The 19,169-nt window shown below is 36.3% G+C and overlaps 2 protein-coding genes across 3 annotated transcripts; both read left to right on the forward strand.

The window, feature by feature from the left end:
- Positions 1-1,494: 1,494 nt before the first annotated feature.
- LOC306870756 (chemerin-like receptor 1) lies at positions 1,495-7,011 on the forward strand (the record flags this gene model as incomplete). Its single annotated transcript, XM_079418180.1, has 3 exons — positions 1,495-1,619; positions 4,710-5,070; positions 6,457-7,011. The coding sequence occupies 3 exons, from the start codon at positions 1,495-1,497 to the stop codon at positions 7,009-7,011; spliced, it is 1,041 nt and encodes a 346-aa protein (XP_079274306.1).
- A 4,523-nt stretch (positions 7,012-11,534) lies between these two features.
- LOC306871962 (chemerin-like receptor 1) lies at positions 11,535-15,770 on the forward strand. 2 transcript variants are annotated; one of them, XM_079420252.1, is made up of 3 exons: positions 11,535-11,672; positions 12,834-13,783; positions 15,365-15,770. In XM_079420252.1, the coding sequence occupies exons 2-3, from the start codon at positions 12,844-12,846 to the stop codon at positions 15,397-15,399; spliced, it is 975 nt and encodes a 324-aa protein (XP_079276378.1). In that variant the 5' UTR covers positions 11,535-11,672; positions 12,834-12,843; the 3' UTR covers positions 15,400-15,770. The 2 variants fall into 2 exon arrangements, with proteins under 2 accessions (XP_079276378.1, XP_079276377.1); XM_079420251.1 differs by lacking the exon at positions 15,365-15,770 and having other exon boundaries at positions 12,834-15,009.
- The last annotated feature ends 3,399 nt before the right edge of the window (positions 15,771-19,169 follow it).

A 19,169-nucleotide genomic window follows, 5' to 3' on the forward strand; every position in this document is an offset into this window, starting at 1 on the left:
ACACCCGCCCGCGCCCGCAACGTTTGTGTCCACTCCCCAAAAAATTCCCGTAAATTATGTCTCTTATTTAAATATGTAGTAGAAAACCCATGAAAATGTATGTTATTTTAAAAAAATCAACATCGTTTTTGGACTACGGGGGCCGCCATTATTTTATGTGCACAGTACATTCTGCGTCGATGACGTCAAATGGTTGCACTCGGTGAGCTACTAGCGCTTATTTCTATAGTCTTTGGCTTTTTACCGCAACACAACTCAGAAAATAAAATACTGATACGATACCACATTGTGTGGCTTTTGGTTGTCATTTTCAGTCAAAGGGCAAAAAGAGAAGCAATGTAAGATGCAATGTAATGCAAGAGAAGCAATGTAAGACTGCTTTCCTAGCGATAATAGGAGGAGAAAAGCATGGGAAGATGCCTGTGGACGAATAAAACTTCATAACGACCCGCTTCTTTTTTTCTCTACACTTTATCCCTGATGCCTTTGAGTCTTTGAGTAGACCCCAGCTACTGAAAGAGCTTACAAACGGCTGAGACAAGAAACGCTGGATGAGCATGACGCGCGGCAGCTAGAGGAGTTCCTCAGCGCTGACTTCCCTCAATATCAATATAGAGTCTGTCCTCGCTGCAGCCTGTAGCACGATGACCTACTGGATCAGACCCAATACGTGGATGTTTTACGCACACGCGCAGTATTTGATTTTAATGCGCATGCGCAAAGTGGGGCTGTCATTAAAGCTAGTATTAAATGCAAATTAAACTTTAATTACGAGATATATAGTTGTGTTTCAAAGGCTTACACAAATTATAGTATACTGTGATTTTAACCAAGTAGAACAGGCTATTGAAACTTTTTGTAGTTTTGCATGAACAAGTTTATTTTTTATTAGTTTGCTTCGTTTTGGAAATAAAATCTAATTACAATTTTGTTTGTTCTTTATGGAAAAATGGGTTCTATTGTCTTGTTTTTTTATTCCATAATGGTCTTATAGTTCTGTCAATAATTAATTCATGAATCAAATATTATTTTTCGTTCTCAATCTCTGTGCTATAGGCCTACGTGACAGAGTATAAAAGTTATAGACCCACTAAAATTTACAGTCAATCCTATCTCCTACAAATAGGGGACAAGGTAACAAAGATGGCAATTTCTATTTTTTGTGTGTTATTCATGTGCAAGTTAAATTCCTGGAGATAGATCTAATGGCTAAAGACATACCATCCATTCCGTTACGAGAGCCCAACCTCTCTCTCTCTGTTTTCGTATCATGTAACAGTGCTTATTGTATCCTTACAATAATGGATACAGCACTGATTTGGGCATCCTGGCAATAACATATGAAATGAAAAAAAAAAACAAACCTTTGAAGTCACGTTTGTGTTAATCGAACTAAACCAGACCTTCCACAAAGAGGTCATTATTCTCGGACTGAAAATTGGCACCACTGTCGTCGCCGCAAACAGCTTCCTGAACCCCGTTTTGTACGTTTTCATGGGCAATGACTTCAGGAAGAAGTTCAGGAGTTACATCTTATCAAAGATTGAGAATGCCATTGGAGAAGACGGCCGAACGATCAGCCGCTACCTGTCTCGCTCCAGCTCAGTGGATGCCAGGACGTCCACTCATCTCTAAAGAATAAACTGGAAGTTATTTTAGTTATAGGGCTGTCAATTTAATGCATTAATTTAGTATAATTAATTTTAAACCAAACTAACATAACACGCTAAAGTGTGCCTCCTGACTGTAAATTCCACAATAAGGAATGTTCCCTTAAAAAAAGGTTGTAGAAAAAAATAAGATTTATTGGTTTTATGTTTTACAAGAAAATACTATTCCAGTCTTTCTACTTCAAAATTTCTTGTTTAATTCAACGTGTTACTTGCTTTTCTCTTTGTAATTATTTGTCAAATTTACTAGCAACTTCTGAATGAAAATTGTTTCGACACAATTTTTTTTTTAAATAGCTAAAAGGCCACACACTTGACTACAAATTGGCCAAAAAGCAAATGAAAAGTAAAAAGGCAGATAGGCAGTAAAAAGTAAATGTTGCATTATATCCATCTATATTTTATGAAATACATGCTTTTAAAAAATCACTTATTTTTATCCCCCCTCATGTAATTTGGAAAATTAAAAGTTATTACTGTTGCAACTTTGGCAAGTCCTGGTTTGGGCATCTCAGATCTGAGCAAATTAAGCTTGAAATACCACCAAATTAGATTTTTGGTGTTTTACTAGATGCATTTGTTGCATTCAAAACTGCTTGAGTGCAGCAAAATGACACATTTTTAACAGTTAAAACTACTTTTAACTTGACTTTTAACATTGTATTTTAAAAAATGGTGCACAAGATGTGGTTAGCGAGACGTGATGCAATAGCCAAAAAAATCTTACCAGAAACATTTTATACACAGACCAAAAATAAGGCGAATTCAATTATTTACTTTTTTGTTTACTTGTCAAAGCCGCAATTAGTATATGCAATTAATCTGAATACATTTTTGATTGATTTACAATCTTAATTTTCAGTTCTTATTAAGTATAACCAAAATGTGATTATGCACAATGCAAATGGCTTCTGGATCTAAGGTAGCATACTTCAAAATCACTTGTACTAATCTTGTACAGAGCTGAACATTAATGAACTTCCCTGTGACTAATAAATATTTTTGTTCTGACTGCAATTATGGTGCCATGAGCTTCACAGAATAACACACTTCATGGGCAGTCGTGGCCTAATGGATAGAGAGTTGGACCTGTCACCCGAAGGTCGTGGGTTCGAGTCTCAGGTCCGGCAGGGATTGTAGGTGGGGGAGTGAATAACCAACACTCTCTCCACCCTCAATACCACGACTGGGGTGAGACCCTTGAGCAAGGCACCGAACCCCCAACTGCTCCCCGGGTGCCACAGCAATGGCTGCCCACTGCTCCGGGTGTATGTTCACTACTGTGTGTAAACTTGGATGGGTTAAATGCAGAGCACAAATTCTGAGTATGAGTCACCATACTTGGCCACGCACCACATCCCTTTCCCCTTTCCTTTCAGCATCCTCCCATCCAAGAGTTTGATAAATGTTGGCCTGCTCACTGCGGGCTGGTTTTTCACTGTTTTTAACCGAAATCAGAAAGGAGGGAGGGGTCAGATAATCAGAAAAACAGAGCAACTTGAATAGGGTGCGGCCATCGACAGTCTCTGTTCTCAGAAATTAGCTTGCATCTTACAGAGGAACTAAGTGTTAAAATGTTTGGCCAATAGCTCAGTCTGCATTTATCAGCAAACAACAAAGCAGCAGAAGTTGATTTCTGAAGCACTGCAAACGGAATCAATCACTTCAAATCGTGAAGCTTACTTTGTGAGGCAAGTTATCTTCAGATGACATCAGAACCAATGCATTAAAGATAATATGTGATCATACAGTGAACACTTGTTTTCGGTTAAATTTTTAAAGACAGAGCAGCAAAAGAATTAGGATGCATATGATTAACAATTCCATGTTGCAATAGAATATTTTCCAAATGTAGGATTGCAACCACTTTTACAGGTGGTAATACAGATATAACACAAAACGAGACATTACACCGTCCTCACTTAAACATATTTTGCATTCTTGTTACAAGTTTTGTTTAAAGTTGTATTTAAAATTCAAATGTGAATAGCTTGTGTTCTGTTCTGTGGTTCTGTGTGGTTTAAACACTAAAATAGCTTTTTCAGTAACAAATTAGGCCATTTCCTTCATACAAACAGGTATGCATTTAACCCATCAAAGGGAATTTAAGGTCAAAAGGATTATCAGAAAAGCCCAAGCAGTTTATGGAAAAAATAAGGGAAGCTATGGGAGAATTCTGCTAGCATTGTGCTTTTTATTGGCCTTTTTTGACAGTTCTGCTTGTCAGAGAAGGACTGATTGGAAATGATATATTGTACGCATCATGCAAAATTTGTTCTGTTATTTTACTACCGAGAGGAAATTTTTTAATAAGTGAAAAGTTAACTATTGGTCACCTCTGGTACACTGTAAAAAAAAGAAAAAAAAAAGAAGCTGAGCCAACTTAAAAATTTAAGGCAACCAGCTTCAGCAGATTTTTGAGTTTTCTCAACTTGTTGTTTTAAGTTTATACAAAAAAAGTTGAGAATCTCCTACAAAAATAAGTTGAGAGAACTCAAAATTCTGCTGAAGCTGGTTGCCTTAAAATGTTAAATTGGCTCAATTTCTTTCTTTTTTTTTTTACAGTGTACATAGCATCAAATGGAAACATTTATGTTTAATGTTGTACATGGTACCTTCCAAATAAAATAAAAACTAATAATAAATAAAATAAAAATTGCAATGTGCCGAAAACAGTGAGTTCAAACAAATTTTTATCTCAACTTTCATAATATTCCCAAAGTAACCTGATGGAAATGATAGAAAAGGCAGTTTTAGTTAATAGCTAATTAGTATGTTTTTCATTGGAGATTTTTTGCATCGCTTGTGTGCTTAGTCACTTTATTCATTTTCAGAAATATGCAAAATGACTTATATTTGGATATATTGAATGTTGCTTTTTTTTTTTTTTTTTTTACAGAACTCTATTCAGTTCTAATGGGAGAGAAAATGATTTCAACTTCTGATTATGATGCTTCTGATTATGATAATTTTGAATTTTAATTATGACATTGAAAACTTAACACAAAGTCACACACCAGAAAATCCTGGATCCTGCAGGGAAGCAGCATGTGTAATCACGGTGATCTTTAATGTGATCATATTCCTTCTTGGCATCACTGGAAATGGTGCAGTGATCTGGATTACTGGTTTTAAGATGAAGAAGTCAGTGAACACCACCTGGTACCTGAGTCTGGCTCTGTCTGACTTCATTTTCTGTGCTACTCTTCCTTTAACCATTGACTACATGGTGAAGAAAAGCTGGAACTTTGGGCTCTTCATGTGCAAATTCAACGCTTTTGTTATGACCCTCAATATGTACAGCAGCATTTTCATCCTGGTCATCATTAGCGTGGATCACTGCATCACCGTCAAGTTTCCCGTCTGGGCCAAGAATCAGCGCACCGTACAGAAAGCTTCTGTAGTTGCAGGGCCGTTTGAAGGAATTTGGGGGCCCCAAGCAAAATGGACATGGAGGCCCCCCGCACGCACGCACGCAAAGGAACCACAGCATAGCCATACAGTTTAAATTCACTCACACTTTATATAAATAAAAAAGGTTTACAGTGCAAATACTGCTGTTGCATATACTGTGCATAAATAAAAAAATGTTTAGAGTGCAAATACTGCTGTTGCACATAAAGTGCATAAAATTTGAACATTTTCAACAATTGAACATTTGCAAAAAACACCACTGTACCATAAAATCAAATATACATTAAAAAAGTGCACAATAACTAAATCCAACATACTGAAAGAAAAGATGGTAACACTTTATAATAATAACAATCATTAATAGAAGGTAAATTGACAGTTAATTAATCTTTAGTCTTTAGCTATGCATTTACTGAATGAGCACTGTGCAGCTGTTCGGCCGACTGTACTGTATTTTATTTTATTTTTCTAAACTGTTTTAATTATTCTTATTTCTTTTTATTATTTTAATTTATTCTATGTAAAGCACTTTGAATTGCCATTGTGTATGAAATTTGCTATATAAATAAACTTTTTACTGTTAACAAACAATGAAATTATAATTAAATGTTTACTAAATATTAGTAGTGCTGTGAGTCGACTACCAATGCTTAAAAACATCCCAAGCTAATGTTTGATGCACAGAATTTATTGTGTGGTTTTCCTAAATAGATTATCACAGTGGAATAGTTAGTATAGCATGCTATGCCACTTTCATCAAAACCTATTACAAAGCTATAGCAATGTCATGTCATTAAATATGATAAACAGCGATTCTGGAACAGATCTGCGTCTTCCTTATCCCGTTAAAAAACATATTACAGTAAAAAAAAAAACATAAAAAAAGTTGCTCTAACTGTTCGTTACAAGCAGCATTTGCTGTCAGGCAGGTAGCTTAGCTAACATACATAAACATATTTCTGCTAGCCTACCTGCTGCAAAATTGCACCATTTGTACAAGACAAGTAGAGCTATTTTATGTGTGTAATTTATCACTTACCACTGTCTTGTTTTTTCCTATCCTCCTCTTCCTTTCTCTTCTTTCTTTTTTGGCTTCCTGAAGCATAATTCCGCTTCATGACTGCCGAGGAAGTTTTTTATTTTGCCGGCAGCAGAGATCGCGTGGTTGGCTGGCTGCTGTCAGCGAGGGGGCCCCCCTTGAGGGGGATCCCGATAACAGTGTCATTGCACTTTACTGCATTCACTATCAATGGGGCGCTCACACAGTTTGTCGCTGCATTTTATTCTTAACCAGTCGTTGTCTTGGGGCCCCAGGCCAGCTCGGGGCCCCAAGCAATTGCTTGGTTTGCCTGCCTTGTCGCGACGGGCCTGTGTAGTTGTTATGTTAGCTTGGTTCGTGTCTTCTTTGCTTAGCATTCCATCTGCCAAATTCAGAGAGGTTATAAACAGAAAACCAGAAGCCATATGCTATAGCAACTATGAGAATCACCACAAAACCATCGTGTTCATACGCTTTACTTTTGGGGTTTTGATTCCATTCCTGACCATCTTCACCTGTTACGCCATCCTGATCCGTAAACTCAGAGCAAACCAAATGTCCAAATCCACCAAGCCCTACAAGATCATGACATTACTGATCACAACTTTTTTCATCTGTTGGCTGCCATTTCAAATACTTTCCATTTTAGAGTTGGACCGAACTGAGCACAGCTTTGCCTTTCACACAGCCCTTCAAGTAAGCGCCACTCTCGCATGTGCAAACAGCTTTCTAAACCCGTTCCTCTATGCATTCATGGCCAAGGACTTAAAGAAATGCTATTCCTTTCTTTCCAAGATTGAGAGCGCCATCGATGAGGAGACCCGAAGTGCTTTCAGAGCAACTTCAATTACCAATTCTGTGGATAACAGACTTTCCACTGTTGTCTGAAATTTTAACACGAGTCATGGACTAATGATATTTCTCTTTATTCTCTTCCAAGTATGATTGGTGAATGCTGGCCTATAGAAACAACTTGGCTCTGACAAGTAGAGCATGTTTGAGTTTGGAAATTTACAAGTAGAAGTTAAAAAATGTAAATAGAAGTTTAATATAAGCTACTTTAACAAGTCATTGTATTTTGTTTAATGATTTTTATCTTAATTTCTGTTACTGATTAACACACATAAATAATAACTTGCTCAAGGGCACCTCAGTCGTGGTATTGAGGGTGGAGAGAGCGCTGGACATTCACTCCCCCCACCTACAATCCCTGCCGGCCGGGGACTCGAACCCGCAACCTTTCGATTAGGAGTCCAATTCGTAAAACCATTAGGCCACGACTTCCCCGCGACTTCCCCACGACTAATCACGGGAGAACAGAAACAGGTGCGGGACTAATTAACTAATAATCATTGGGACAAACTAGGCAGGTTGACAGAGACATAACTAAACAAAAACAGATCAGACTCGTGACAGGTAGTTTATGCTTTTTTTTGCATAGATTTATAAACCTGGAACTGAACAGAACTAGTTTACACCGCACATGTGTGGGAAAATATATTGGATCCATAGTTTCCTTAAAATAGTAACTTGTGAGTGTAGCACAAATTAATAAGGCCAAACCTAGTACTACTGATGCTTGGTAATGTTTTTCCTTGAACATACTGGATTATATATTTTTTCCCCTCCCCTTTGACTGGATTCTTTAAATGATTGATTATATGACTGTTGGTTTATTGTATTTTTAATGGATGGTATGATGTTATATATAACAGACAATAAAAAGTTAAATTAAGCACTAAATTAGTAAGATGCAGGGCTGTAGACTGCAACTCAAATGGTAACAAATGTAACGCAATCTAAAAATCTAAGACCACAGTTTAAAACCATGTCGCCTTGGCATCCATATGTTGTTTCTAAGTCATAGTCAAAAAGATCCACAAAACAGTCTTGAATTTAATGTTTCTGTGTTTGTTTCTTCAGCCTTTTCACCAAATGCACATAGAAATACAAAAAAATAAAATAAGCATGCAACTACATACATTAATGAATGTTGGGCCTCTGAGAATTTGGGGCTTTAGAATTTATTGATCAGGACATCTGATGCACCATCCAAACAAGTTCAAAACCTTACCTCATATTCACACACTTCTCTCAGCTTACAATTATAATAAAAATCTTGCTGCAATCATTTAATTTATTTTGCATTGCTGGAAATTGCTCTCTGATTTCCATAGTTGTTTGGTAGAAATTCCTTACATTCACTCCATACAAAATACATTCAGAAAGACACTTCAGATCCTTTTTGAAATGAAAAGCATGTAATGCTCAAATTTAAAAGCCTTTTCAAAAATATAGCTGACGCTTTGTCTTTTAAAGTTATTCTCCTTGTGAGCATTACAAAAATATATACAGTGGGTACGGAAAGTATTCAGACCCCCTTAAATTTCTCACTCCGTTATATTGCAGCCATTTGCTAAAATCATTTAAGTTCTTTTTCGTCATTAAATGTACACACAGCACCCCATATTGACAGAAAAAACACAGAATTGTTGACATTTTTGGAGATTTATTAAAAAAGAAAAACTGAAACATCACATGGTCCTAAGTATTCAGACCCTTTGCTCAGTATTTAGTAGAAGCACCCTTTTGATCTAATACAGCAATTGCAACAAGCTTTTCACACCTGGATTTGGGGATCCGCTGCCATTCCTCCTTGCAGATCCTCTCCAGTTCTGTCAGGTTGGATGGTAAACGTTGGTGGACAGCCATTTTTAGGTCTCTCCAGAGATGCTCAATTGGGTTTAAGTCAGGGCTCTGGCTGGGCCATTCAAGAACAGTCACGGAGTTGTTGTGAAGCCACTCCTTCGTTATTTTAGCTGTGTGCTTAGGGTCATTGTCTTGTTGGAAGGTAAACCTTCGGCCCAGTCTGAGGTCCTGAGCACTCTGGAGAAGGTTTTCGTCCAGGATATCCCTGTACTTGGCCGCATTAATCTTTCCTTCGATTGCAACCAGTAGTCCTGTCCCTGCAGCTGAAAAACACCCCCACAGCATGATGCTGCCACCACCATGCTTCACTGTTGGGACTGTATTGGACAGGTGATGAGCAGTGCCTGGTTTTCTCCACACATACCGCTTAGAATTAAGGCCAAAAAGTTCTATCTTGGTCTCATCAGACCAGAGAATCTTATTTCTCACCATCTTGTGGTCCGTCAGGTGTTTTTTTGTGTCTTGCACTGAGGAGAGGCTTCCGTCGGGCCACTCTGCCATAAAGCCCCGACCGGTGGAGGGCTGTAGTGATGGTTGACTTTCTACAACTTTCTCCCATCTCCCGACTGCATCTCTGGAGGTCAGCCACAGTGATCTTTGGGTTCTTCTTTACCGCTCTCACCAAGGCTTTTCTCCCCCGATAGCTCAGTTTGGTCGGACGGCCAGCTCTAAGAAGGGTTCTGGTCGTCCCAAACGTCATCCATTTAAGGATTATGAAGGCCACTGTGCTCTTAGGAACCTTAAGTGCAGCAGAATTTTTTTTTGTAACCTTGGCCGGATCTGTGCCTTGCCACAATTCTGTCTCTGAGCTCTTCAGGCAGTTCCTTTGACCTCATGATTCTCATTTGCTCTGAGCACTGTGAGCTGTGAGGTCTTATATAGACAGGTGTGTGGCTTTCCTAATCAAGTCCAGTCAGTATAATCAAACACAGCTGGACTCAAATGAAGGTGTAGAACCATCTCAAGGATGATCCGAAGAAATGGACAGCACCTGAGTTAAATATATAAGTGTCACAGCAAAGGGTCTGAATACTGAATACCAAAATAGTCATCAGAAGATATGCTTCAAGCTTGTGTCCATATGTGGAAATTGTTTAAGTTTATCTAGGTTTTGGAACCAATCAGAATTTTGATGACGTATGCATTGATGTAACTAGCAACCTGTGTCAGGGTATAATTGTGGTGACTTCTGCTGATGAAACGGCAAACTAGTTCTTCAGTAAATTTCTTTAATTAATTGCAGTCTGACTCCTTGTCTTTGTTCATCATACCAGGTCCATGGGTTTTAACTGAGAATTCCCCAACAAGACTACAATTATACAGATTGGAACAGACAGGACATTGTTGAATACAACTCAGAATGTGTTCGTCTGAAAGAGGAATGTCAAACATGCCTAGGGGTATTGCTAGACCTAAAGCTCTACTGGGGCACAGGCCCCCATTACTTTTTCTATCACTTTTTTTCTTGAAAGCCTGCTGTGTGCAAGAAGCATGCAAGACAATGCATTATACAAACTTCCATTGCTCAAACCACTATTCCTACAGTGCAACAATACTGAGGGAGGTAAACATATAAGTATTTAAGCATCTTTAACATACTTAGCATGAACATTTACATTGTTTAAGGCATAAATGGCATGCACTGTATGGAATTAATAAAAGCAGAGATAATTTTTTTCTGTCTGGCTGGAGATGTATATAGTTTGTTAATCTTACCTCCTTCAAACTCATCTCTCCTGTCTGCTTCCCCTTCCCTGCTTCACACAAAAATAATCTGATGTCCATCTACAGGAGCCAATTATGATAAAGTCAAAATAAGATGATCAATCATCAATCTTATTTAGAGACTTACTTTAGTTTGGTCATGTTTTCACAGCCTACCTCATTCGCGTGTCGTCACCAAACAGCTGCGTACTGCAGTTGTTTCAAGGAAACACAGATGGATTTGGGCATGGATTTCTGCGCAAAAGGATTGCACAAGTTTGTGCTTTCGGTTAAAGTGCATGCTTTTGCAAGCGTGAATTAGGTTACTACGTTGCATAGACCATCATTATAAATGTAAATGAATACACTGACAAATAAAGTAAATTGTTAAAACGTAAACTTGGGATTTATACTGGGGCACGTGCCCCAGTAAAAGGGGCCCCTAGGTGAACTATCCCTTTAAGTAGCCTTGATATGGGTGTCATGCCATAAAATATTTTTAATAAAACTGACTTTGCATTTAATGTGAACTTAATAAAATCTGGTTGGTGGATCTGGTGTGTGTTGTGCTTGTATTGCGTTCGTGTACTCTGTTTATCATTGAATTACATCATGATGTAATTAATTAATTAATTAATGTGATTGGCTGTTGTCACTATGACTAAGCTTCAGACACACTCTCCCTGCGTCCCAATGTGCATACTATCCACCCTATCTGCCCTAAATAGTATTTAAAAAATTACTACTATCACATAGAATTTAAGATGGATAGTATGCACATTGGGATGCAGGCTCTGCGTCAAGCGCCGTCATGGGCGACTTCATCCATGCAAAAATCAAGAATGTCTTGCTTTTTAGAAATGTTGGTTTGCTCACATCCATTATCTTTGAGTTTGTGCCAGTGCATATTGTGGCTCTCACTGTTCAACGTTACACCGTGTCGCAAGAAAAATGCATCTTTTCCATGTTAATCAGAGGGTGTGTCCAAAGCAGCCGCAACAGCTTCATACGACAGGGTTTTTCTGTGTTTCTGTGATTACTGATTGATTCTGTCGTGCATGTCGCGTCTGGTGTGAACAGAACTTGTTGCTGGAATCTTCGCATCGCATCGCGTCTGGTTAGGACACTGTATTAAGGTAATCTAGATATTTGCAGTCCTCACACGTGCCACTTTTTAAGCCTGACATTTAACCAAGTGAAGCAACTAGAATGCTTTAATAAATAAAATTGTCTCTTTTAATCTATATGTGTACTTAATCATCTTTACAAACAACATTTTAAACCAACGTCAGTCCGACTGGCTCAGGATTGTTTAGAAGCACAGATCAGATGTGCTGCATCTGATGAAAACACGCATGCGCTTAAATATTCAATGTCCTGTTACTTTCATACTCGGTACACCGTTCTCGCAGATAGACAGATTTCTGACTTTATTCACTCTGCTGTTTTGCAGCCAAAGGTAAGAGGATTTTGCAGAAAATATGCACAAAGCATTTGAACCAAGTAAGGGATTATAATGTAAATTGTAGAACATTTCTGCAAGACACGCAGATGTAAATTATGTGTGCAAAAATGTACAAGAAAAAAAAAACATGCAGTTGTTTTGCAGAAAATTTTCACTTTAATTCTGTTTTTGAGATTCATTCTTCATTTATAATATTACGTTTTTTTCTTTCTGTGAAATCTGAATTCCAGTTTTCCTGAGTGTCTTAGTATTAATGTTTTGCACTGATTATAATGTAAGGTGTTTAAATGCGTTCATCACTGATGATAGTGTCAGATTTCAATGTCATTGTCTGTAACATAAGAAATCTCTAATATCAGTTGTTTATGCTTTAATATAGTTTAGAACAAGACCGCATTCCATGCATTCGCTGGTGCATTGCTTGGAAAGAGAAGCCTTGTTTCCTTAAAAGTACAGTTCACTCAAAAATAAAAATTGTGTAATTTCTTCCCTAAGCATGGTGTTTAGTTTTCTGTTGGGCTCAAAATAAGAAGTTTGAAGAATAAACACAGAGCTCTTTTCCATTAAAAAAGTTGATAATGACCACTTCTGTAAAGTTTTTTGTCTGCACTGTTCCTTTAAGAATAATATTCTATTCTAGTGTCCAGGAAGGGGTAGGTTATGTGACATGAATGTGATGATATATTTGCATATTATGGACATACGAAGATATCACATTTTCATAACTATTTTTGTGTGGCCACAACAAAACGAAATGAACAGAACACACCCCTTTCTAGGCAACATATTATTCACAGTAAAATAATAATCAATTTTTTTGTTTTTGTTTCAGGCTTTACACAATGCCTGGAGAAGACAATAACACAGACTATGATGATTTCATTACAGAACTTCGAAACATTCAACCAGTAAAAACCCCAAATAATGTATCAGGAAACATAACCATGCTGAACCAACATGAGATCAGGATGATCTACTTAATTACATATTCTGTTGTCTTGATCCTCGGTGTCACCCTCAACTTTATCATCGTTGTCATCAGTTGCCTGAAAAACAAGAAATCTCAGACGGTTGCCACTTGGATTACGGGTTTGGCTGTAACACACTTAGTCTCCAGTGCATTTATTGTTTTTCAGCTCCTCTATGCTTACAATAACTTCGAATGGAAATACGGAAATGCAAGCTGCAAGCTGTCATCCTATATCACCTACAGCAGTATGTACTCCACGGCAGCCATGCTGAGTCTCTGGAGCATTAGTTCTGCTTTTTCAAAAAGTGAGTGCTTCAAAAATTGCAAGAATTGTAACATCATTCTGATTTCATTCTCCTGGACCATTGCAGCAGTCTTGGCATGTCCTTCGCTGTTTTCCAGAGAGGTCCGATCTTCTCAGTGCATTGATGATTATGACTTGGACAAACTGAAAACAACTGAAGATGGTATTGCAAGGCTGAAGGCAGTCGTTATCATGAGATTTCTCTTTGGGATTCTTGTGCCAGCTTTGATAATGTTTCTCAGCTGTTTGACATCAGCTCATAGAACGTCCAGCAAGAAGCAGGCACAGATCATCTGTGCTATAAAGATTGCCTTCTTTGTGTTCTGGGGCCCTCAAATCTTCTTAACCATGCTTCAAGTCACTGTAAATGACAGCCTGGGTTCAACTATGTTAAATTATGGACTTCCAGCAGCTACTGCACTGGCCACAGCCCACGCTTTTACCAGCCCGATCATCTATTTGTTATTGGGATGCAATATTAAAATGAAGTGGATGGCAAATGACCCAGGTCAGTGCAAAATGATGCATTATAACACTTGCCTGGCTCCAATAAGGTCCCCAGATCACAACCAATAAACTGGTGCGCTTAGGAAAATGCTGCCCATAAATTGTACACAGGTATTAAAGATTGAGCAATTGTTAATCAAGTCTGAAATACATCAGCACTGTTACATATACACCACTTCCACAAAAATGCATGCCAGTATGAGGGTGGACTTTTAACTCCTAATCCAAACTCTGAAGATTATCCTGAAAATTGGACCTGTATGGACCTTGCTTTCTTTCAAGTTAAATGCTGATTTTGTTGATGCACTGCATGGCATGTATACACTTACTGCTAGAATAAGCATTGCTACAGAAACATTAACCCACTATCTACTATATATCCTCTAGTATACAAATATCAACCTAAAGGACCATTTGAAGCTGTTTTTATTGATGGTGTTTTGTCATAATACTGTAATGTTTTGTTTATTTGTTTATAAGAATGAGTAAGTATATAATTGTAATCTGTATATGGTTGCAGTGTAATGAATAGGCTATATTACAAATGAATGTATTTTCATGTTATGTCTTTACAAATACTTCAACAAGGAAGTATGACCAAATTAGCCCAGTTATATCAGCACTGCACTGCCTCCCTATTAAACATTGTATACATTTTTAAAATCTTGTTGATTACGTATGAAGCCCTGAATGGTTTCGCTCCTCAGTACTTGAGTGAGCTCTTATCGCATTATAGTCCTTCTCGTATGCTGCGATCTCAAACTCTGGCCATTTGATAATACCTAAAATATAAAAATCAACTCTTTTTCTATTTCTGCAACAGTCTTCCTCTGTTCAGGAGGCAGACACACACTATCAGTTTAAATTTAGATTAAGACTCATCTTTTCAATCTGGCATACACATAATACTAATCACATTTCTGTAATTCAAATCCTTTAAAGGATTTTGAGGCTGCATTAATTAGGTCAACCAGGAACACTTGTTGCATTGTAAGAAGAATGTCATGTACATTAATATTAATCTGTTTCATTCTTATTCTGAGATCACCGTAGTTACCTGGATTTGACTGTTTACTATTGTCCTCTTTGTAGAGCTGCTTTACAGCAGAATTGAATTTTATTTAAACATTATTTTCATATTTAACGCTGTAAAGCTGCTTTGACACAATCTGTACTGTATAAAGCACTATATAAATAAAGGAGACTTAACAAATGAGAAAAACAGAATGAATTGAAAAAGACTAATCACTTTGCTTTTGCAAAACATTTCATATATATATAAATTGTCTCGTAATCCTGGACTAAGCAATAGCCAGATGAGTTTATTCAACAACTGCCTGCAAACCTGCATTCAAGTCTATCTCTATTTATTAACACCAACTTTATAATATCCAGTCAATTCCCAATGGACAACATTAAGTCCTGACCTTCATTTTTTCCTTTCCCGCTCAAGATGAACGTCACAATAGGCAAAAAAGGTGGTCACAAGTTTAAATAACTTAAAGACCAGCCAGAGAAGAATGGAATGTTTGTCCCACCCAAGGTTTCTTCCTGCTTTTGATTATTATTATTTTTTTTTCAGGTGGGGCTGCATTTGGCTGGATTGCAGAGTATTAGATAACTATTTCTCTGCTTTTCTGAGAGGATTGTAACCCAGGGAAGTAAAATAATGGGGAGAAAGTATATCATATACAGGTTTTGGGTAAAGCCCAGAGCATTTTCTTTTGATGATTCCCATCTTATGTATCATAAGTTTCACCTTCTTCCTTCTAGCATTCAGTTTAGAACTCCTATTAGTGAAACTAATTGGTTTAAACATTCATTTATCCCCTCAGCTGTAAAAATTAAAAAATTAAGGTAAAACCCTTTTTAGGAAGGAAATTGAGAGTGTTTTTTTTGTATTGTGCGTTTTGTTGTCTTATGTGATATGCTTGTATGCTGCAAACAAGTTGACGTTGGGTAATAAATAAAGATGAACCAAACTGAACTAACCTGTTGCACAAAGAGCTATTCAAATAAAATTGTAAAATTATAATAAGAATATTTGAAGATTAGAGAAATAATCATTTTTAAAAAAGCGTGTCAGCTTGTGGGTCCACATGTCAAGAGAAATCTATCTAGAGATGTGGTTTTCATGCTTTCATGCCACACGTCCATTTTCCGACACAGTTTAAAGCAGGGGTTCTCAAACGTTTTGGGGCCAGGGACCCCTTACAGCCAAGAACATTTTCATAATTAAAACAGTGATTAAGAATATAATTTGTACTCTTAAATGCCATAGGAACTTCCGTTTTTAATTTTCCTGGATTCCAATTTAATGGGTTAATTAAATGTTATCGATCAGTAATCTTAAAACATGTCTGATAAGTTGAATTTATAAGTCTTAAATTTTATTAATTAAAAATTTAATTAAAAATTTAAAAATAATATACAGTATCCATATGGAATGTTTGACTTATTTCAGAAATTTTATGTTGTTTTATTTTTTCTGTGTATATAATTTATTACAAACATAACACATATAACACAAATATAACTTTTAAAATGTAATCAAATGAAAATTTAACAATTCCTTTCAATTTTGACAGTGGTTTGACAGAGGTTTACAATAACAATAGTGTGATTATTCCTTTAAAAATGAAGTTGTAATAATTGTATTATTATATTCTTCTTCTTCTTATATAATCTACTACTACTACTACAACTACATTGAGAACATTGTAGCCTACAGTACAATCGTAATGGCCGATTTTCTTGCCATATAGCTGTACTGCGCTGGTCAGAAACAACACGAGATCATGCTATACCGCGACTGTCAAGAGCTTCACGGCAGTAGAAGCTGGAAGAGTTATAGAACAAAGGAAGACTGGATTGAAATTGTGGTTGCCTGCCCCGTTACTAGATCGCTAGCCTATTCTGTGTTCAAGCGCAAGCCGCAAAGCACCATCAAAATTAATGACTGTCTTGAAAAACTGTAAGGAGTTATTTTTATTATTTAGGCTATTAAACTAGTGCATTTTGTTGATAGTGTGAGTGTACACAAATAAAAGTAGACCCTTTACGGTGTAGAATGTTATACTCTTATCTACAGGTCCTTTTAAAAAAATTAGCATATTGTGATAAAGTTCATTATTTTCTGTAATGTACTGATAAACATTAGACTTTCATATATTTTAGATTCATTACAACACAACTGAAGTAGTTCATAACTGAACATAATTATTTGAATGTTGACTTTTTTTGTATTAAAAACACTTTTCTTTTATTGGTCGGATGAAATATGCAAATTTTTTGAGATAGGAATTTTGGGTTTTCATGAGCTGTATGCCAAAATCATCAATATTAAAACAATAAAAGGCTTGAACTACTTCAGTTGTGTTGTAATGAATCTAAAATATATGAAAGTCTAATGTTTATCAGTACATTACAGAAAATAATGAACTTTATCACAATATGCTAATTTTTTTAAAAGGACCTGTATGTGAGGAAAAATGATGGTGTATTTGAGATTGTTTCCACTGTTATTAGGGGAAAATGTGGTCGCGCCGGCGCCTTCAAGTCCTGCATTAAATATATTTTGAAAATATATTTTAAAAATACATAAAACAAAGTTTAAAAATTGTTCATGGTACATGTATAAATGTGTACGAAAAAATATATTCATACTTATTCGCCTTAGTTTTTAATCAATGTTTTTTCATTGTTATTTTTTCATTGTTATACACCACGTTTACCTTTTCTAAAGCTATTATATTATATTATACTATATTATATTTACATACATTCTGCGTGACTTCCCGTGCTTTAATGGGCGCGAGCCATAGTTTAGTCTCTAAAATTCCACAAATAGTAAATACAAGTGTTCCTGACACATTTTTTCATGTAAATGACACGCTTTCCTTGAATATTTACTTTATAGAAATGGTTTAGTGTCTTTGGAAAAAGTCCGTTAGCATCTCAACCGTGAGGCTAACTATAAGAGCTAACGTAATTATAGACTTGAGCTCTTGTTTCTGAAAGTTTGGGCTTTTAATGTCATCTTAAGTGTAGATGAGCGTTTTTTATATAAAGGTTTTACTGGCAAGTTGTCAAAGGATGAATGGAAGTAAACTAATTCAACCTAAAGTATGTACTGTACAGTTAATCGGATACATCACTTACACAGAGCTTGAAAATGGGCTGAAACTTAAAACAGGTTTTGATCTTTAAACACATATTGAGACCACTTGTTCTGTGATTTCAGAAGTGTCAGTAAACCCCCTCTATGACACAGGAGAAGTTCCTGATTTTAATTTCTGAAGGGAGCTGCTGACAGAGAAATAGAAAACACTGGTGATCTGAGAAAGCTTAAATAACTTTATATGCATCTTTCACAACATATTTTGCCTTTATCACCATTCATCTGTGATTTTCTTTTGCAAAATTGTGTGTGTGTGTGTGTGTGTGTGTGTGTTTGCTTGTTAGTTATTTTAAAAGGGTTTTGATGTCCAAACATAAGTAACACTGTAAGAGCATTACTAAATAAGTAAACCTAAAAATGTACATTCTGTTATTAAATTGTATATTCTGTAAATTATTATTTTTCTTTTCTGCATTTCACCTCTGCTATAGTTTAAATAAACCTGGCATTGTATAATAAATATTGTTGGCTCTGTGACAGATTGTTTATGTTCCTAGATTCTTCCACGCTGTCGGCCGTGCACTAGAGTATCTCCTGTCGAAGAACATCTCTAGACATTATGAACCATATGACTAGTAAGTAATACCTCAAACATTGCCTAAAGTTTAAGGGTCAGATTTGTCATGTATTTGAAAGAAGTCTTTTATGCTCACTACTGCTGCATTTATTTAATTAAAATACAGTAAAACAGCAATATTGTGAAATTACCATTTTTATAACTATTTTCTATTTCAGTATGTTTTAAAAAGTGATCAAAGCTGAATTTTCAGCATCATTATGCCTGTCTTCAGTGTCCCATGATCCTTCAGAAATCATGCTTTTGCGAAAACAAGAATAAATTACATTTGACAATATATTCACATAGAAAAAAGTTATTTTAAATAATAAAATTTCACAACATTAGTTTTTATTTATGATCAAATAAATGCCGTTTTCTTGGTGAACATAAAGAGACTTATTTCAAAAACATAAATAACTGACCACAATCTTTAATAACACAAGGGATTCGAATATTCATTCATTTATTCTAATAAAATGCCAGAAGCTCTTAAAAATATGAATGTAAATAGTCATCTTTTCCTCTGGTGATTTGTATTGTATATCCAGAATGCAATGCATAATGACGTAGATTCCCATTCTCTATACCCAAGCTACACTCTCTCACACCGTGTCTACACTGGACGCGAGAAAGGGACCATTGAAAATC

This window comes from Barbus barbus (genome assembly GCF_936440315.1).
Source record: "Barbus barbus genome assembly, chromosome: 6".
In the NCBI taxonomy this organism is placed as follows: domain Eukaryota; kingdom Metazoa; phylum Chordata; class Actinopteri; order Cypriniformes; family Cyprinidae; genus Barbus; species Barbus barbus.

What these genes read in the sequence shown, in the direction of transcription:
- LOC306871962 (XM_079420251.1), top strand. Translation starts at nt 12,844, where the DNA reads ATGCCTGGAGAAGACAATAACACAGACTATGATGATTTCATTACAGAA.